This window comes from Mus caroli, unplaced genomic scaffold, assembly GCF_978045245.1.
Source record: "Mus caroli unplaced genomic scaffold, Mus_caroli_1 scaffold_18, whole genome shotgun sequence".
NCBI lineage: Eukaryota > Metazoa > Chordata > Mammalia > Rodentia > Muridae > Mus > Mus caroli.
Genome location: NW_028227273.1, coordinates 15954099 through 15975371, shown reverse-complemented (window position 1 = coordinate 15975371; position 21273 = coordinate 15954099). Strand labels below are relative to the sequence as shown.

The window sequence follows — 21273 nt, the reverse complement described above, 5'->3', positions numbered from 1 at the left end:
AACCTTCCTTGTAACCCACCACTCACCAGAGGTAGTGGAGAAAGAAAGGATACTGGTAGGGGTGGGGGTGGGGGTGGAGGAAGTGGAACTGTTTAGAAAGGTTCTTTGGAGCAACTCCGGTCTATGTTGTCTGGAAATTAGTTCGGTTCACAGGTTAGCAGACAGCGGGAGCTGGATCCACTGGCAAACAACTCATGGATACGCCAGCAGTCCAGTTCTGTAGAGTCAGGTTAGCAACAGAAGTGACAGGACCAGATGCTCGAGTCAAGAGGCGGAACCAACAGGAACACCAGGAGAAGTTCTTGGCTGTGTCTCTCAGGGAATCGAAGATGCAAGACCCATTATGTTTACCTTGAAGATTTTGTTGGTCAGCATTCATAGCTTCCTGTGTTGGAAAGTCAGGCATCAGACCACATTTTATTTATTTGTTTGCTTGTTTGAGACAGGGTTTCTCTGTGCAGCCCTGGCTGTGGATCTCTGAGGACAGACTGCATTTTAATAAACGTGGATATAGTCTGACATTCCAGGCTTTGTCATGCACGTGGTCCCTCTTTAGGCATTCCTATGCCCCATCTCCTATCTTTCCTTCCCTTAGGTCAGCCCTCTTCTTGACTATTAGGCAGCACCTAGGCACAGCGCTTCTCACCTTTAATGCGTAAAGCAATTGTCTAGGAACCTGGCTAAAGGGCAAATCCCAATTTAGGGTCCCACTTTTCTGGCCACTCTCTGGCGATGGGTTGTTCCCGTTTTGATACATTTTGGGTTTAGAGTGGGAGAGAGGATCCATGTGCAGAGTTTGGAGATGGTGTCCTGGGTTCAAATGTGAATTCTTTTACTTGGGTGTGACCGCGGGCAGGATAGGACCTTGCATAGCTATAAGACTGCAGCTTCCCACAGCCACTAAATCAGGTCTCGTTCCTCTGTGGGGCGTGGCTAAAGCTGGGGGCGTGGCGCTGAGACCGTGCGCTTGCGCAGTCGGGTTGCGGAGGCCTCAGGTAAGGACCGGGCTGTGTTTCGTGTCCTCTGTTCCCCAATGTGTGGCGCGTGGGGTCTGTGACATTCTTGGGTGTGGGGAACACTCGAGCGAGTCCGCCCCGCAGGCGCAGAAGCGCGAGCGTTTCCGGGTCGCCGAGCCGCGGCGCATGCTGGGACCAGGACCCCGGGTAAGGCTGGGTGCTCGCTGTTGGGTCCGTGCAGGGCAGCAGCCCCGGGTCGCAGCGCCGCCTGGCCAAGCCTTTCCTTCCTCGGGCCTACACTGGAGCACACGCAGGGTTGCTCCTCCTGCGCTGCAGCCCCAGCCGCTCCTGTGCAACAAGGCCCCGTGGTCTTTCCCTAAGCCGTCTTGTCTGGACAGGGTGTCTCTGGTGACAAACGTGCTTTATTATTAAGTAGACAAGTCCCGAAGCGCAGGGCTTTGGAATGTAACACGTCCATCAGTTTTTAAGAAATAAGTGTTTTATTAATATCATTATTTGGACTGTTTGATATCTTAGCATCACTCTCTTCCAATCAAAAAAAAGATTTCGCTCAGATCCCGTAAGTTGTGGAACAGGCTGCTGGCAGGTGTGCCCTGTCCTCGTCCTGAAACCTTAAAACCGCCCGTGAGAACTTAGTACTGAGCGGGACTGTCAGTGATTAAGCAGAGTACTGGGGAGTTGAGGAACACAGCTGTCCCTTCTGCCTTCTCCCCAGTTTTTTATTTGCTTCGTTTTAAAAATGAGAATAATACATTTTTTTTTTTTTGGTCCCTGAGTAATTCCCATTACTAAAGTGAAAAACGAACGTTGGAGGAGGGACACATGGTAACAGAGTCCAAGGCGAATCCTGATAGTGTTTAATTATTTTCATGCTTAGATACCATGAAAGGGGAGTGAAAGCGGGGCAAAGGACTGGCTGATCCTGAACATTAAAGAACAGCCTGTCTCAGCATTGAGCAGTGGGAAAATATCAGAATATTAGATAAAAATCTTAGTAGTTCTTGTCTTCGTTTGGGGTTATAGGGAGTTATAAAGCCTGAGCTACCTTTTGTATATTTAGCAAGACAAAATCTTATTTACTGGATAACCTTTCTTCAAAGACACCTTTTGACTGATGGAAACAGAGCCTACGACTACTCATGCTGATAAGCTTGCATGCTCCAAAGCCAACATCCCTTTCTCGGTTTGTCTTTGCAGACAGGGAGGGAAGATTTCAGTTACTTGCAGCTTTGCCATAGACTGGGTCACCACCCAGTCAACTTCTCCCTCATGGGCCAGGGCTTTGTAAAACCTGGAATGACTTCACAGGGGGGGGGGAGGGGGGGGGAGTCATTACTGGGGTGCCTGCCACCCTAGTCTTGCTGAATCAGCATCTGGGGAATGGGAAGTGGTCTGAAGGCTTAGGAATGCAGGCTGCTTTGGGGATGGTGCATTGAAGTGTTCCAACACTCAGAGACTGCCTTAGAGACAAGACTTGAGTTTGTTACCGTCTGGTTTCATATCCGTCTAGGAAAGGCATGAACTGTGGTGCAACTTAACAAAATTACCTTCCTCTTGCAGGGCAGTTTCCAAAAGGGCCTTCGAATGCTGTTCCTATTATTAGACTGTATTATAATTCCTAGGTCAGCTAAAAAGTTTCTCTAACCTACATACCCATTCTGTATCAGACACTAAAAAGCCTTAGTTCCTCCAGTTTTGCTTTGTAAAAAGCTCTATACCTTCTCAGAATTCCTGTGGTTTGTCACACTCCTTAGGCATGGAGATCGGAAACTGCATGTAGGAATGTCTAAACGGAACACATACTACTCTTGAGGTTCATACAAGCACTGAGACTGGGGATGGAGGTTTTTCTTTATAGATGTGGCAACAGAAATGCAAACGTGCTCATCCATCCATGTTGTTAATGTAGGCTGGCTCGGACAATGGAACCGCTGGCAAGGAAGATCTTTAAAGGAGTGTTAGCAGCTGAGCTTGTGGGTGTTGCTGGAGCTTACTGTTTGTTTAAAAAGATGAACTCCAGCCAAGGTAAACAACAGTTGTTTTCTAGCAGGGGATGCACTCAATGTTGGTGACATTTCTGGGTAAAATGTTTCTTGAGACTGAAGGTATCAGACGTTTTTATGGGCAGGAGGGGAGTGAGGCTGTTATTGTACCTGCAGACTAGGAGTGTCTGGGTTTTACCTGGGAAGGGTAGAACAGATGTCCCTGTTCTGGCTCAGAACTGAATGGAATGGGTGGAGGCAGCTCAGCCTGCCCGTCATACTTACTTGTAGAAAAAGCTAACACCGTTGTGGGCAGTGATAGTGCACACCTCTCCCAGAACTCGTGAGGCAGAGGCAGGATCTATGTGAGTTCGAGGCCAGCGTGGTCTACAGTGATTTCCAGGACATCTAGGGCTACTGTGAAACCCTGCCTTGAAAAACAAAACCAAACAAAACTATAAAGGCTATATTTTAAGATGAGTGTAATTTGTATACTATCCTGTAAGATTTACTTCTTGGATTAGTAGATGGACCTTAGTGCAAAATGCTAATAGACACTAATATACTAAATTGTTGTTTAATATGTTAATACAGTGATTTTTTTTTAATATCAGATTTCAGACAAACAATGAGCAAGAAATTTCCCTTCATTTTGGAAGGTATGTTTTCTTCAAGTAAAAATTCAAGTGTGAAACAACCTATAGATTCTGTGGTGTTTTTACAACTTTAGAGCAAGTGATATTATTTTGTTATAGGTTTCGAACACTAGTTGCTTCCTGGGACCACACAGTAAGGACTCACACCTATTACTTAGATGAGAACAGCTAGCTCTTGTTTTAATCTTTATTCTCCTATTTACTGATCAACCTGCAGGCTTTATAAACACTGGACAAAAGTGCTGTCACTGAGTTATATACCCCACATGCCAACTGGAGTTTTCATTCGTTCAGTGGTTAATATTATAGATTCCAGAGCGAGACCTAAGGGTGGGGACGGGCACAAACCATAGTTACTGCTGTAAAGACTGTTTTCCTCCAGTGTACTATGTTTTCAGAGATACTGCTTTCTCTTGGGGAGAGCCAACGCCGACCCTGATAGAGTTGACCACAGTGACATCATGCACTTAGCCTAAGCATGGCACCTGGTCCCGGACAAGCAGCCCATCACAGAGGTCTGGAGAGTGGTTACAGCTCCCGTTTGCTATGTAGCAATATGGAAGAATTCTTTCACTGTAAGTTTAACTTTTGTGTAATTTTATAAATGACAGTACTTTGTTTCCACAGTTTATTACAAATCCATTGAACAGTCTGGAATGTATGGAGTTAGAGAGAAAGATCAGGAAAAATGGTTGACTAGCAAAAACTAAGGGTAAGTATAATCTTAATTTATTGTCACCCTGAAGCTGTCACTTCCTCTGCCGTTTGGGTTTCTGAGGGGCTTTCATCTTCTTCCTGAAATTTTTCTTTTTCTTGATGATACTTTTCACATCTCTGTTGTGCAGCCAGTCATCTCGCTCAGCTTCCCACTTGAGCTGTTTGAAACCTTTGAAGGGAGACGACAGATGAGTCTGTGCCCGGGACTCCACAGATGCTCCCTGACCGTAACTGCAGGCCTGCGGTTTCCCACCCACTGTTTGCTGCTCTCCTCTACTGGATAGTTGAGGAATTCACAAGTGAAAATATAGGATTTATACTGGAAAGATTTTTCTTTTCTATTTTATGAAAGAATAGAAACTAGTGATTATAACATCAGGAATAACTACAAAGTCTTCATGCATGTGAGAGTACACCTTTAGCTGAGTCTAAATAAAATAGACTGACTCTTGAGGAAAAAACGTGTGTGGGTCTGCAGTTTGTGTGTGGTTTAAATGCCTTGCTATGTGACAGACAAGCTTCCTGCCACTAAGGACATCTTCAGGGAAGTACCATTTAAAGTCTCAAATGACCTGGCGACCTGGTAGTGCACTTTTAATCCTACTGCTTGGGAGGGGGAGGATTTAGAGCCCAAGGTCAGCCCGGGCTACGACCCTGCTGTAAAAACAACACAAACAAACAAACAAACACCGCCAGCTTACTTACTTGCATTATCTCTGTTAGCCATGGCGTTCATGCCAATAGTATCAAACTTGGAGCCCATATTCTCATCCAGCAGATGGCCAAACTTAAAAAAGAAAGGAAGGGTGGGGAAGGCTATTAGGAAACGTGGAAAGAATGTAAACAGCTACTTCTTAGGTTAGTACATCAGCCTTACCTCCTCAGCAGAGACAAACAGGCTGGAGTCACTGAAACTTTTCTTCTTTTTCTTTTGTCCTAAAGAAAAATTATGTGTAGGTTACTCAAAGCATATACCTATTTTTCAGATTTGGTCCCCGATCAATGTTTATCTTTACAAGAAACCAACAGTATCACTCAGGCTTAAAATTCCACAGCTGACTTGGATGGAGTCTGTAATATGTGAAACAAAATATAAATTGCAATTCGTGTCTTATTCTTTGGGCTTGAAAAGCTGATTATGTTTATTGTTTTATCAGTAAACTTTTATTTATGCTACTGAAAATAAAATGTCTATAAAAACTCACCTACAGTTTTGAATCTGTAGACATTTCGAGAAAGTTAAAGTGGTAAGATAGTTAGGGCTCACAAACAACTGGACTCTTGAAACATGACTGAAAAGATCATCTAGAAATACTTAATGTGAGAGGGTAGGGCTTGGGAACAATGAAAACTAAGGTTGCATGCGAGAACTCTCTACCTCTCCACATTTCACAACTCTGTTGTTATGACTTTTAATGCACCTTTCTTGACAGGGAGATGGTTTAATTGGAATACTCGCATCGCAAGAGTGACGATAGAATTCAGATCTGCAGCAGCCATTTAAAAGCCTGGGAGTAGTGGTGTAATGTCAGTGAGGAGAGAGGAGGCAGAGGCAGGTGCATGTCTAGAGCCTCGTGGAACAGTTAGCCTTGCCTAAATGGTGAAGTCCTAAGCCTAAGAGAGATCCTTGTCTCAGACAAATGGGAGAAGGTACCTGAGGGCTGATCTTAAACATTTTCTAAATGGTATCAAAGCAATTTAAAAAACATTTTTCCCAAGATGTTTGTTGGTAGCAGATGCTCTTCATATAGCAGCTGCTATGGTTTGAAGAGAGCGCATGCATTTTCTTACCTTGAAACGACCCAGCAAAGTCAAAATCATCTTCACTCTTTCTCTTGCTTTTCTTAGTACTGGCTTTGGGGTTGGCGTCAGCAAATTCTGTTACCCAAGAAAGTTTGCTATTAAACCATTTTATACACAGTAAGAAGCCTGGAAAATACCAATTCCAGTAGTGGCAGTGCAACATCAAGGCCTGGTACATCTGTTCCATGTGTGTCCAGTCCTCCAATCCCAAAAGAATGGGCCTGGAGGATACTGGACACTAGTGTCTGAGACCCAGGACCTTACACATTTTGGGAAGTATTCTACCACTGAGCTACACTACAGTCCCTTATACTAAATGATAAAAAGAGGCAACATGACAGCTCAACTGCAACTGGACAGAAAGCTGTTGACTTAAAATTAGTTCAGTACTGATATGTGTTTTCTTTAGATATGGAAACCTAGCCTGAGAATGAGCAAGAACGCTACACAATCTGTGTCTTCCTTTTCCTTGTGTACCTGGAGCATCTTCACTTTCATCATCTGCCACATCCATGAATGTTCCTCCATCTTCATCAATCTCAAAGTCTTCATCGTTCATACTTCCTAGAGAAACTTCATCATCATCCAGGTCCCCAAGTTCGCCGTCACTACTCTCTGAGTCTTCCAAGTCATCCTTAGCTCCTTTTGTTTTTTTCATATTGCTGGGGGGAGGAGGGGGGGAGACACTTGTAAAGGAGGCTGTGTCTTCTAAAGTGTGCTCAGGAGACAAGCATTCTAAAGGTTCAAGCCCAGGTGAACATTTCCCTTAGGTATCACATAATTTCTAGGCCTCCTCTTCTGATGGACTATAATAATCTGAGAAAGACTGGGAAATGGTAAAGACAACATTGTGTTTTACCTGGCAAAATCAATATCATCCTTCCCAGGTGGAAAGCAGTTGTCGTCTTCAAATGTGTCTGCGAGAGAACAATATAAACAGCGTAAGAGACAGCAAGGACAAGAGCGATACACAATACAGCGTAAGAGACAGCAAGGACAAGAGCGATACACATTATATCCCAGTCAGCCGTGACCTAGAACCAGGATTTCACAACAGCAGAATGTCGTTATTAGAACTGCTGCTGGTTTGTCCTATACAAACCTATGAGCTCCGTGACCTCTTTAAAATGGAGTCTGTTAACTGTAATTTCTGTCTATAGTTCTTTTGATGAAAAATAACTTTAGGGTTTATTTTTAATCAAGTGTAGGATATAACAGTGACAGCAAGTAAACTCTTCCATTTTCATGTAGTTTTATTTGATGACAGTTAACTAAACATCCCCAAGCTGTAAGGATTATAAAGAAAAAAAAAAAAACCCAGCAGACATTGCTACTCATAAAATTAGGAGATTATGAAAAATAAACAGTGTCTGTATCATCAGAGCCTTGGCTTGAGAAATGAAAACACTCTGCCTGCAAACAGAATTGTCTGACATACAAAGTTCAATAATGTTATTTTTCTAGAATGAATATGAGTAAGGTTACCACAGGCTATTTCTCAATCTTCCATTATAGTCTGCAGATCAATGATTTGTAAATACTAAGTTCACCTATGCCACTAATATTATACAGTCTACAGACAAATATTAATAATTTTACAAACTGAGTCAACAAAAACAAATTACCAATCATATTTTCAAATTCTTCATCATCAATATCTTCTATACTTTCTTCATCTGCATTGCGTTTCTGTTTGTCTTTAACAACAGCAACTTTTTTGTAATACCTAAAGTAAAATGCGTATTATATATCTGTATAATTTATAACTAAAGACTAATTACAACTCAAAATGTGTTATGGATATTGAAATGGGCACAAATGAGTAGAATTTGTATTCAATATAAAAGGGTTGAGTTAAACATGAAGCATAATTTTCTCTACTCTTTAGAGGGTCCATGTAGCCTTGGCTAGCTCTGGACACTCAACCCCTGCTTTTCCTCCTGAGTGCTGGGTTACAGTATGTGCCACCAAGCACTTTTAAGTGAGGTAGAAGCAGCTTTCAAGACTTTATAATGTCTTATAAGCCATTTCTTCAAACACTTTAACATGGCACCACAGAGGCCTCAGGGTGTATACAGAGTGTTGTCTAGCATGAACAAGACCCTGAGTTTAATCCCACACAACAGTAAAATAATAGCATAGTAAAAGGTTAGTTCACTACTTACCTAAGTATTAGAATATAGTGGTTTTATATCACCTAAAGTCGCTAACCAGCCCACCCAAAGTCACAGTAAAACTTAACACTTTTACTTTTGGCATCACACTCATAAAATTATTCACAATAAATGTTTGTTTGTTTGTTTTTTAAAGCAATTTAAATCAAACCTAATCAACTAATCAACCAGACAACTTGATATCATATTAAAGGCACTAGAAGCATCCGTAGCGACATTAAGGATCAATCAGTCTAGCTTCACTCAAAGGATCCTTCTGCCTGAAGGATCATGGTGTGAACAATTATCTGGAGTTACTACTATAGCAAACTAACACAGATAGAGACTACTAGAGAGTTACTGTTTGGGAGGGAGAGGCAGGAGGATCACACTTGGAGGTCATCTTTGTCAGTATACAGAAGGATCAGGAGTTTGAGTTAGAGTTAACTTGATGCCCCAGTGTAGGGGGTACTAGGGTGGTGAGGTGGGAGTGGGTGAGTGGGTGGAGGAGCACTCTCTTAGAGACAAAGGGGAAGGGAGGTTTACAGAGGGGAGACCAGGAAGGGGGACAACATTCGAAATGTAAATAAAATAACAAACAAACAAACAAAAAAACAATTAAAAACTTAAAAAGCAATATATCAAATATAAACATGTTCTAGGTATCTTACCTGTAGAAGAACACTTCATCCACTGGGATCTGGCTTTCTTCTTTTGCAAGGAACTCCTTGCTATTCACTGCAGAATGAAGCACCATATTACACCCATTCCCATCACTCACGTGTTCATACTAATCTAACATACTGGCAGTTCTGAAATCTTTTTCTTGAAAGGGTTTCTCTGTGAAGCCCTGGCTGTGATGTGAGTCACCCACTGCTGAATGGTTCTGAAATCTTGAAACGAGACAGTGTTGGGTAAGAAGCCCACCAGTACAGAGCACACCTCTGAAGTGTGTGAGCAAGTCTCAGCACACTAAACTCTTGGCTGTCCCGCGGAGAACAGGTAGAGCACAGCCACAGTGGAGCCACAGGTTCTTTTATTGTTTCTCAGTTGCACTCACGACACAAGTGTCAAGAGAACCAAATTATTTGAGAAGATTTACTTCTTTATATGCACATGTGTGGGCAGCGACGTGATTGACTGCAGGTGTCGGCAGTAGCCACAGATGTTGTCCCTCCCCAGAGGTGGTTGCAGGTGGTTGTGAGAGACACCCTATATGGGTGACAAGAACCAAAGTTGGGTCTTCTCCCAGCGAAGTATTCTTAACCACTGAGCTAACCCCTGAAAGCCCTGGAAGAGGTCTTATGAAGTTGCTAACGCTAATCCTAACTCTTGATCCTTCTGCTCCTACCCCACACGAGGGTCACAGCAACTCTGGTTGTCTCGGAAGCAAAGTATGTAAGGCTCGCAGTTTAAAATCAGGAAGAATCCATCGACAGAACTTTCCATAATTTTACTTAGAAGTGAGAAAAATTAAAAAATAAAGAATTCAAGGATATTGGCTTTTTTCCTAATGAAATAAAATTTGATTTGATTTAGTGATTGGCTTGCCTTACAGCCCTAATACCTGAGTAATCCTGTTGACATTTCTGGATTTCTTGGAAGTTGGCTGGAAATAACAAAAACTAACTCAACTTAATTTCTGAGCAAGATGAAGGTGGGGCCTGGTGTGTGAAGAAATGCCCTTTCTGAACAGAGAAGTAGAACCAGATCTGGAAGATTGGTACCAAATACAGGGGGACCACAGGGGGACATCAACTGCACTGCCAATGGTGCTGCATGGAAGGGCCAGCTGCTCACTCTTGTTAGAAGAGTTTAAGATGGGATGAGCTGTACAGGATATGGACTGTACATGTTGGGCTCTGAAGCAGCTACGAGCTGTGGCATGGCAGAATGCTTTAACCGCCAAGGCTAGGGAATGGCTGTCAGAGGGCCTATCATTTAACTTACTTTGTTTATCATGATAAAGTAGGGCACAGAATATAGTTTGCATTGGAATGTCATATGCTATCCTTTGGTGTCACCTGCCCTGGCTCTGTGCTTACCAGCAAGATCTCGGACATTCTTCATGAAGTGCTTCCTTTTGGGTTGCATCACAACACTGTCGGTATTTTCTGAAAGGTAAATCATGATAGGCTAATGCAGTTATACGTTCACTCACTTACTAAATCCGAGCAACGAGAACCAAGCAGACATTAAATAATGCAGGCCTACCTTTGCCTTTATGTAGCTTTGGATTTCGGTACACAAATCGATCCAAGAATCTCATGAGTGTGAAATCCTGCAGTGGGTCCCCCGAGTACTGAATACAATTTCCCTGAAAGGTGGAAAAATGGTAGAGGACTGAAGGATTTAATTATAAATAACCCATCTATCTAAATACAAAAAACGGGAAAACCATAAGCTGCTGCTATGTCCCATCTGAGGCACATATGAACAATATTTGTATACTACACTAAAAAACTATACATACAGACATATATTTTACGATGTACTGGAGATTTTATAGGCAATATAGGGGAGACTATGTAACCATTATCAGAACCAAACACTGAAAAAGCACACCGAGGAAGCAGAGGCCACAGCACGTGTCCCCACGAGAGCCACTCTGTAATGAGCATCTGCATGAGACACGACACCAACTTTGTTCCCTGTATTAGACATTGGTCCTCAACAACAGCAGAAAACATCAGATTCTACATGGCAGGGAAATTTGAACCATCAATTACTGATGACCAAAAACTACAAAACTTAGCCAGGTGTCAAGGTTCTCTGTGAGTTCAAGACTAACCCAGACAAACGGAGTTCTAGGACAGCCAGGGCTCTGTCTCAGGAAAACAAAATAAACAAAAAAACACCCCCCCCCAAACCCAACAAATAAAAAACAAAACAAAACAAAACACAACAAAAAAACAACCCAAAACCCCTGGCCCCCCTTGCCCCCAAAAAACCCTATAATATTTACATATTTTAAAGAGTATTTTATACTTACCTCAAGGATAGTCTTTGCAAAAAGGGCCACAGAAGGATGGAAATGTTCAGATAGCTATATAAGAAAAAATGTAAACATCATTATTTTTAAGGTCAGTTTTTTTTTTTAAAGTGAAATTACAGGTTATGGGGCTGGAGAGATGGCTCAGCAGTTAAGAGCACTGACTCTTCTTCCAGAGGTTCTGAGTTCAATTCCCAGCAACCACATGGTGGCTCACAACCACCTGTAGTGGGACCTGATGCCCTTTTCTGGTGTGTCTGAGGACAGCTATAGTGTACTCATAAAAATAAAATAAAGTCTTTTTAAATGCTTTTAGTTCATTTAAATTAATAAATCTAGGGGCTGGAGAGACAGCTCAGCAGCTCAGAGCACATGATGAACTCACAGAGGTCCTGAGTTCAGGTCTCAGAACCCACACAGTGGCTCCTAACTGCTTGTAACTCCAATTCCAGGGGACCTGATAGCCTCTTCTGGCCTTGGGAACCAGGTATGCAAGTGGGTACACACACATACACATGCAAGCACAATACTCATACACATAAAATGAAAATAATAACATGTGTACCATATATTAATGTAAACAACATGTTCATGAAAAAATATGTGTATTTCAGAACAGAAATTACAAAATTAAGAAGCATTAATTAATTCTGAAAGTAATATTTTCAAAATCTCCTGTATGTTTAGGTGACTAGAACGCAATGCATTTTGAATCCTTCCCAGTGTGCTATATACTGTTTGAGCACCTAGCCTCAAACGGATCTGTGGTTAAAAAAAAAGGAGTTAGTAAGTCTTTCACCAAAGTGTGGATTTTCTTCTTTGAAGCTATATCAAAAGGAAAAAATTAACTGCCAGGTAGAATCAACCGCACCAAATGGCGTTAGGCATTTGCTACTTAGAGTTAACTGGTCCACTATGAATGTGTAGACCTTACCCACAGTGAATTAGGAACACTGTACACTGGTTATTTGAGAAACACTGGATGAGCAGGGCACTTCCTCCAAACTGCACGGACTTGCACTGTTAGTATGAACACTAACTCTACCGTCCAACTTTGTAGAGAGGCAGGACTGATCCTCAGGCACTGTTTGAGAATGAACTGTTACTGACTACAGGAACGACTAGTGAGTTTTGTCTGAGGCAAAAGAGTTAATTACTTCATTTACAAGCAAATGTATCTCAGAGTAAACAGTATGCCAGTCAGTCTATTAGGATACAGCTCCATGGATCAGGAACAGCTGACCAAGTTCTACTCTGAGACATAGCTCATCCTTCATACTTAGGTGCACAGCAAGAGTGGGAATATGCACTTTCCATTCACACAGGGAACACCGGCATGTATTTATTTATTTATTGCTTAATCATTCCCAAGTGATCCTGGCTTTTCCCTCCCTTATTTACTACAGGAACACGCAGAGAGGAATATTAAGAGGTAATGGCTACAAACACACCAGCTTTACTTGCACAGGGCATCAGCAGTTCCCCCCCCTTTTTTTTTTTTTTTATCTCAGCAGTGCTGCAGCTAGCACAAGGACAGACAAAGGACACACGGACATTTCCAGGACAGTAGCTGTGGTCTTATAGACTCAATGGAGTGCTGTGAACATCTGGACTCACATTTTTTTTTTTTTTTTTTTGAGACAGGGTTTCTCTGTGTAGCCTTGGCTGTCCTGGAACTCACTCTGTACACCAGGCTGGCCTTGAACTCAGAAATCTGCCTGCCTCTGCCTCCCAAGTGCTGGGATTAAAGGCGTGCACCACCACGCCTGGCAGAAGACTCACATTTCAATTGTCACAGGGGGAAATTCATTGCCTTCTGGTTACAGGAAGGATATTAGGAACCTAACTCCTCTTCTTCATTTACAAAATAACATAGGAAAAGATTTCTATTCTCACACAAAAGCAGGACATGTTAGAGAGCCTCATGCATCCACATTCTTAATTTGTAAACTAGATATAGTATTTTTATTTACATGTACATCAGTTAAATGTTTCTGTAGAACGAACACACACACTATGTTTTTGCCAGTGTGTGCTTTCATGTTAGCTTCTTCACCATATGCAAGAAAAGATTCAATGTGTTAAAATCTATGAAGGCAAGAATATGTGTCACAAACTAATTAAAAGATAGTTGAAACTATTTTACCTTTTTGAGCTCCCAAAGACTTGTATTTTCAGCTCCGCAGAATAAAGGATTTCTACTGAATGGATCGTATGTCTTCATGTGCTTGCCACCTAAGAACACACAATTTTTGAAATGCTTTATTCCTAGCTCAAGAAGATGCTTCAAACTAATGTTCTCACGGAATGACCTAATCCTCAACTGTTAGTAGTTCACTAATCCAATGTTAGATAAAAATGTCAAGTCCTTGATGTCTGTCTACTCAAACATTTTTTTCCTGAAAAAACTTTGCAACATGCTGGCTCCACCTTCCAATGACCGATTCTTCAGTAGTTTTCAATCAGCCAGAGAAAGTGCTAAGAAAATAAGTCTTAAATAGGTAAGATGGAAATAACCTATAGGAATATGTCTAGAGTATTTCAGAGCATTTCATTTGTTGTATTGCAAATCCTTGCTATTAAGTTACATTCAGGAAGTTTTTTCCTGGAACAGATTTGTATGTTTGCAGAAACTCTAAAATAAAAGAGACTTACATTTGCTTTCTACTTTTTCTTATTAAGTGTGTGTGTGTATGTGTGTGCAAGTGCCATAGGCTGCATGTGGAGGTCAGAAAATAGTATTTAGGAGTCATCCAGTTCAAGATCTGGGACCCAGAGACTGAACTCAGTCCATGAGGCTTAGGAGCAAGTGCCTTCCCCTTCCCTGGGTGAGTTGTCTCATTGGCCCTGCAAGATTTCTAACATCCACTGTAAACTCTATAGCCCTAGCACAAGCTTGTCATCCTCCTAAAGGACAACAGTGTGGGCTTCAAACAGATAAATCCCTTTAACAACTTCCCTTATGGGGCTGGAGAGATGGCTCAGTGGGTAAGAGCACTGACTGCTTTTCTGAAGGTCCTGGGTTCAAATCCCAGCAACCACATGGTGGCTCACAACCATCTGTAATGAGATCTGACGCCCTCTTCTGAGGTGTCTGAAGACAGCTTCAGTGTACTTACTTATAATAATAAATCAATCTTTAAGAAAACAAAAAACAAAAAACTTTCCTTGACTACCAGCATGCTCTTTAATCTATCTAAGTGGACACTTAAAGCTGAGCTACTTTTACCACAGGTCCTACAAGAAATGAGTCTGGCACTGCCTCCCTCAGTGCAAGGCTGGTGTTCTTTTTCTTTGTGGCCTCAGATAAAGACTGCATTTCTAAGCTTTCTTTTGGTTCTAATATTCTATTAACTGACTTCTTTTCCTCAGATGTGTGTGTACATAGACACTTGAGGTTTCTATTTCTCAGAAAGTCTATCTTAAAAACTTGCTTTAAGGGGCTGAAGAGACGGCTCAGTAGTTAAGAGCACTGGCTGCACTTCCAGAGGACCTGGGTTCGAGTCCTATCACCTACATGGTGCTTACAACTGTCTTGAAACCAGTTCCACGGCGTCCAATACTCTCTTCTGGCCTCCTGGGCATTAGGCATTCACATGGCACACAGGCATATGTACAGGCTAAACACATACACATAAAAAATTAATAAAAAAAGCTTTCTGTAAGAAACTGCAAACAATGAATATGACAGCCACACAAAAATCAAAAAGGGTCGTAGAGCTGTGGTCAAATACAGGTCCATTCAGGAATCAAACTTCATGTGGCCCACAGGTGGGTGCCTTCATGTGCTGATTACAGTGGCTCGATGAGGCTCAAACTCTTATTTAGAACAGAAATTAATGATTCACAGTGTACATCATTTTATCAGTTTTCACCTAATTCCCACACCTCAAAGGCATCTGCTTGATCTCCAAGATTTATTTAAAACACGTAATTCTGTTAATGAAGATTATCTGTGATTCCCTACCAACAACATTTCACTTCATGATTGCAAATGTAGTTCACTACTTGCTCAGCACACACAATGGCCATGCATTGCACCTCCAGAATTGTCGCACGCCCGTGAATACGTGTGCTCATAGAGATATGAAGCTCACAGAAGAAACGAATCCCGTGGTTTAGAAGTTCAAGGGAACAAGCCAAAGGACTTCACCTTTCAAGTTGTCGAAGTGCACCCAGGAAGCGGCCTTCGGCTTCTCGGTCTCTGCGCTGCTCTCAGGCTCTGTCTCCGTCGACTCCACTTCCTTTACTGCATCTGTTGCTGTTTCTTTGTCTGCATCGGTAAACTTTTCATCGTCACTGTCATCTCCCACGTCAACGAAGTTTTCTTCATCAGATTCCTAACGAAATGTATCAATGACTCTGTTAATCAATGGGAACTGTAATGAAGTCTGTATTCATTTATGTGGTGCAGAGTTTCAGAGACTCATTGCAATTCTGGTAAAAGGTGAAGAAACAGCAATCAAGTGAAACTCCAGGCCTGACGGCCACCCAGGGGAGACAGAAGATAGACTCTCTTCCTAAACACGAGAGCCAAGTTCTCAACCAAGAGATTTTACAACCGAATCCTCAAACATCTGTCATGTTATAAACCATGACAACCAGTGCTATTACTATTTATTTCTACTTCATAACCGAGGAAATGGACGGAAAGGGTCTACTCATTCCATAATCACCTATAATTCCCTTATATGACTGCAATTTCTAATGTAGTGCAGTTTCTGATGTAATAGATGGAGGAGTCAAGCAAGCTGCCCATCTATTTAGCTGTACACCTGGCAGTGAAGTCTGGCTCCTTCCAACTCTAGAAGTTACATTCCAGAGAAACTAACTTACCGCCAGTAAAGCAAAGAAAAACATACACACAAAAGCCCCCACCCAACACACCAGCACCCACTAAGGTCAAGAAGCAGTAGAGAACACACCGGATGATCATCTAGTTGGCTTCTTAAATCTGGTTTTGCTTTAAGGATCTCAGACACAAGATACAACGCTCCACAGATGAATGGCGGCATCTGTGTGCAGGTGACCTGAAGCAACCTCTTCACAAACGCCTTCACCCGGCGCAGCATGATGTCAGCTTTCAAAGATTTGTAGATCAGGTTGAGAAACATCGCTTGCTTGGAACATGTCATCAGGCCTGGATCCAACATCTTTCTGTCAAATGAAATCAAGGTCAAATGTTCATTCCTAAAGTCATCCTCACATCCAGGAGTCACAGTTTACAGACTCCACAACCATTACAACAACCTCATCTTAGGGATACCTTTCCTGCATATATTGTGAGAATCAATGACCCCGGAGAGAAAGAACACACTGGTACAAAGGAAAGACATCATCAGTTAAGAGCCACTTTTTTTGTGATTTCTTTTCTTTTTTTTTTTTTTTTTTAAATAGTGATACAAACCCCTCGTGAAAGGTTACACACACGTCAATTAACAAAAGCTAACACCTACTCAATCTGCTTTTAACCAGTTCTTGGAAGGCAGAGACAGCAGCTCTTAAATTCAGTCAGCCTGATTTCCATAGCAAATTTAAGGCTAGCCAGGGCTACACAGTGAGCTGTTAACAAAATAAAGACCGAGCCCTGGGAGGCAAGATGAAATAACCTTTGTCCTATGCAGCACAGATGAAATGACCCAAGTGTCTGCCTTTCTTTACTCTTGAGGGGAGCGGGGCAGCCTCCCCACCCCCAACACGGCTCTAGTGTAGACCACCTATGAGTAGTGAAAAAGGAAATTCTGAGTCCTTCAGATGTGACCCAATGGACTAAGCATGTACTCCCTCATACACACCGTCCCAGTCCAGAATGTTCTCTGCATGTCCACAGCCCCTAAAATAGGTTCAGTTCTTCTAATGTTCTCTCTGTCTTATGTTTATGCTCTGCAGTTTCCTAAACTCAGAGTCCTCGGTTTCCCTGCCTTTTCTCCCAAGGGTCAAAGGAATCAGACTGTTCTATTATAAGCTTCCTCCATGTGCTGTTTTCCTAAATGAGGGGTCCAATCAGGCACTGACGAAAGCCTTCATTAATTATCCCAAATAAAGCTTTCCCCTTATACAGTTTTCTTGGAAAATGTGTGCGTGTGTGGTGTATGCCTATGGAAGGAGATAAGCAAGCTGGAGAGGACAACTCAGAGAGTTCCTTCTCTCTCTCCACCATGTAGGTCTTGGGGACTAAACACAAGTTGGCAATCTTGTCAGTAAACACCTTTATCCCCTGGGCCGTCTCCCTGGCCCTAAAGCACTGCTCTGTGAGGTTCCAGTTCTGTCATTCGCCTGCTGCAGCTCCCAGATGCTTCCTAAGGTGAGTGGAGGTGGATGCACACGCCTGCATTTTACTAATAAAATACAGTACGAAAAATGAGCTTAGTCAAGTTACCAGGAGGGTTTTACTGATAGTTAAATAATTTATCCAATTTGAACACGGCAAACTGCTGCCTGGGATTCAGATCATGGTAAGTGTGGCTTAAGTCTACACTCCTAATCACTACTTTACATTTTCCTTCCTAAGTTAGATACAGATGTGCAACTGTAAAAAATAAATAAATAAAAAATAAAAACAAAGTAGTGGCCAGGTGTGATAGAACACGCCTTTAATTCTAGCACTCAGAAGTCAGAGACAGGCGGGTCTCTATGGGTTTCAGAGCCAGAGCACTCAAGGCTAAACGGTGAGAACCTGTCTCAAAAATAAAAAAGTGAAATAGAAAATAGAAAAGTTCCTCAACACAGCTTGCTGGCTGTGTATGTAAGGCAGACCCAACGTGCTTCCACTGTAGCACTACCTGCCTCGGCGAGATCCAGGACAGCTGTGTGATTCAACAAACAAAGCTTAAAGGCAGAAAAAGCAGAATACAACTTAACCAAAGCCCGAAATCTGAAACCCCTAACACGCATTCTTTAGCATACTTCCAGTAAGGATCTGCAGGGCTGGAAGGTCTGTTGATGGTGCCACGCCCAGAACATGGGCAGCAGATATAAGCACTGAAAAAAAAAAATCACTTGTTGAAAGAATTACTCAGCAGCTGTATGAAGAACTGGAGGGAGATTTAGACTGAGTGTAGTGGGGAAGGGGAATTTCAATTCCACCCCTGGTTCTAGTTCCTTACTCTCTAGTAAGACTTAAGACAAATGTAGCCAAGTGTCAAAGTGTTACGTGCTCAACGTTGGTGAATACTCAGTTGCTGAGGGTGCCTATGTGAAATATATGAGTATGCATGTATACATATATAGGTACATATATATGCATACCTATATGTATGTATGTGTATATACACACACACACACACAACCTTTTACCCTATACTATATATGCTATACCACAGCAAAGTTTTCACCACATTCATGCACTTACCTGTATAAAGCTGTGTAATATCGGTCAGATATTGTCTGTTGAGAATTCATTACTTGGAAAAGTAGCATTAAAGCCTGCACACTAGTATTAAAATTTACAACATGCAACACTTTGAATAAAGTGTCCACCTGCTCCCTCACTTTGTCGTCACCTATCTGGGAGTAAGGGTATGCTCTGTTCACCCCTGTTAAAATCGCACTGAGCATTTTTGATTCAATGTCTTTTTTCTTGATACAAGTCCGAAAGAAACAAAAATAAAGAGTAATTAATTTGTTAGCCAACTCACTTTCTTCATGGGAGAGGACCATTTGGTTTAGAAAGCAAATTGCATAATACTGAGCTTTGGGGCTGATATTTGAGCGAAAGAGTAGCCTTTCTATTTCTCCACACACAACTCCTTTCATATTGGGATGCTTCCGGAGTAACACTTCTAACAGATGGGAGGCTTTCGTGGCAATTCTGTTCTGAGGATCTCCCAGCTTATTTATCACCTGCACAAGAAGAGCCTTTTCTTCCTCGGGTTTATCACAGAGCAGCTCATGGGCAGCTACCAGGGCCCGCGTTTTAGTGGTTACCAAGGAATCATGACTTAAAGTCTCGAGGACCTGAACGAATTCTGCTACCAAGTGTTTCAATTGGTGTTCATAATACCACAGTATCAGTCTTCTATCTCTCGAGTCCTTGTTGCCACTGGACAACTCTTCCAGTTTGTGGAAAGGATGCTGGCTGAAAACCCGGAGCTTCCGACTGTCTGGCAGAAGGTCTGTGATGAGCAACTCCTTGAACGTGTCCAACGCCATCAGGCACTGCTGCTTGCTGCCTTTCTTTTTCACAAGGCTCATCAGGGTTTCTACAAACTGCAGAGTGTGGACCGCATCATCCTGGATCAGAAGGATCATGGCCGCCATCCTGTCAGCTAGTGTCCCTGATGACACGATGGCCTTCATCCAGGTGGAAGAGCCTCCCTTTTGATTATTTGTCTTACTCTTGAATAAGCTGACTTCCTGTTCATATAGCTTCTGGGCCAGGGCTTTGTACTTGGACACGACATCTGGAGGCTGCGGCTCCAAGGAATACTCACCGCTGTACTCCATGTCGTACCACTTGCCTCCAGGCCTGAGTAACAGTGTTTGTCTCTCTAGAAATTCAAACACATCGGGTTGTTTATCTTTCTTTGCTTTGGAGACGGGACTGCTCTCAGGACGCTGCTCTGGTACAGTCTTATTTTTCAACTTCTTTTCCGATGTCTTTTTTCCTTCTGTTGCTTTTTGTTTTTTATTCTCCACCTTCAGTAGTTTTGCTTCTTTTTTGCTGGCGTTTTCCTTTTTCTCTGGTTCATCCTCTTCAATCAAAGACTTTGAGTATTTGGCCAAATTCAGATTCTGAATAAATGACTCCAGTTCACCTTGTTGAAGGTCGTCAATGGTTCCCTTTTTGCCCCCATCCACCACTTCCTCATTTTCATCCAAAGTAGCCAGCATAAGGTAATCTTGCTGCAGAAACACATAAAAAAGGTCGTATTACAAACCCAGAACTTCAGTAAGAACATCATTTTTAAAAACCATCACATCTGAATTATTACACTATTATCTGGCAAACTCACAGATATCCAACAGGAAAATGTGCCAAAGATAGGTACACCATAGGGAAAAGGGTTTTGAAGAACCTTCTTCAAGATATGAAAAGATTCTCAAGCTGACAGTCACAAAATCCAGTGAAAATCGCAATGATATAGGCACTTGTAATGCAGTAGATGAGCAAGGTTAAAGGTTTATCTGAGTGGGCAGGGGATGGCTCAGTGGGTCAAGTCTATGCCAAGGAGCCTGGTGACTTAGGTTCGATCCTCGGAAGTCACATAAAAGAGAGAATCGATTCCAAAGTTGTCCTCTGACTTCCACACGAGTGTACCAACAAACATACAGCACTCCTTCCAATAATAAAAAGTACTAGCCGGGCCGTGGTGGCTTTAATCCCAGCACACCTTTAATCCCAGCACTTGGGAGGCAGAGGCAGGCGGATTTCTGAGTTCGAGGCCAGCCTGGTCTACAAAGTGAGTTCCAGGACAGCCAGGGCTATACAGAGAAACCCTGTCTCGAAAAACCAAAAAAAAAAAAAAGTACTTTATGAGGTAGTGTAGGGAGGAAGAGGCACTTTCATAAAAGGCTAATGTAAACTGGCAGGTCCAACCTTTTAACCTAGCAGATGGAGATTACACACACGGTCGTGTTCAAAACACTTGTCCACGTGGTTAGAATCCGATCGCCTATATTTTAAAGAGGCATAAACCCAGGAGAAAGCATGCAAGCCGAATTGGTTTTTTTCCACTGAAGCGCGGTAACAGTAAAAGCGTGGGAAGCGCTCAGAGCAGGTCCGAGGCTGGGCTGCGGGTCCCACCCTCCCGGCAGCTGTGAGCATCCCCTTCCCCAGAGCCTGCGGCCCTTACCTTCGTGCCTCCGAGGCGTAACACCTCCTCCAGGGAGAAGCCATTCTTGCCCTCCTCGCCATCCTCCTCGTCTTCCTCGTCCGGATCTTCTGTCACCTGTTTGGGACGCCAGGGCTGCTTGGCAAGGAACGCCACAGGTTCCAGGTCGGCCGACATGGCGGGCTGGACACGCGAGCGCAGCCCGGAGCTTACTTCCGCT

At 42.6% G+C, this 21273-nt stretch overlaps 2 protein-coding genes across 2 annotated transcripts; one reads left to right on the top strand and one right to left on the bottom strand.

Moving 5' to 3' along the window:
* Window positions 1–1002: 1002 nt before the first annotated feature.
* On the top strand, window positions 1003–4793 carry Cebpzos (CEBPZ opposite strand). Its single transcript, XM_085833259.1, has 5 exons — window positions 1003–1163; window positions 2887–3002; window positions 3574–3618; window positions 4243–4327; window positions 4461–4793. The coding sequence occupies exons 2-4, from the start codon at window positions 2900–2902 to the stop codon at window positions 4323–4325; spliced, it is 231 nt and encodes a 76-aa protein (XP_085689385.1). The 5' UTR covers window positions 1003–1163; window positions 2887–2899; the 3' UTR covers window positions 4326–4327; window positions 4461–4793.
* Cebpz (CCAAT enhancer binding protein zeta) lies at window positions 4329–21271 on the bottom strand. The gene is made up of 16 exons (XM_085833258.1): window positions 21075–21271; window positions 18632–20124; window positions 16206–16437; window positions 15434–15620; window positions 13427–13515; window positions 11281–11334; window positions 10503–10605; window positions 10334–10402; window positions 8960–9026; window positions 7761–7861; window positions 6995–7052; window positions 6613–6797; window positions 6124–6210; window positions 5210–5268; window positions 5038–5119; window positions 4329–4501 (listed from the first exon to the last, which is right to left on the bottom strand). Exons 1-16 carry the CDS (start codon window positions 21228–21230, stop codon window positions 4365–4367), a joined length of 3159 nt encoding a protein of 1052 aa, XP_085689384.1. The 5' UTR covers window positions 21231–21271; the 3' UTR covers window positions 4329–4364.
* Between the last annotated feature and the right edge of the window lie 2 nt (window positions 21272–21273).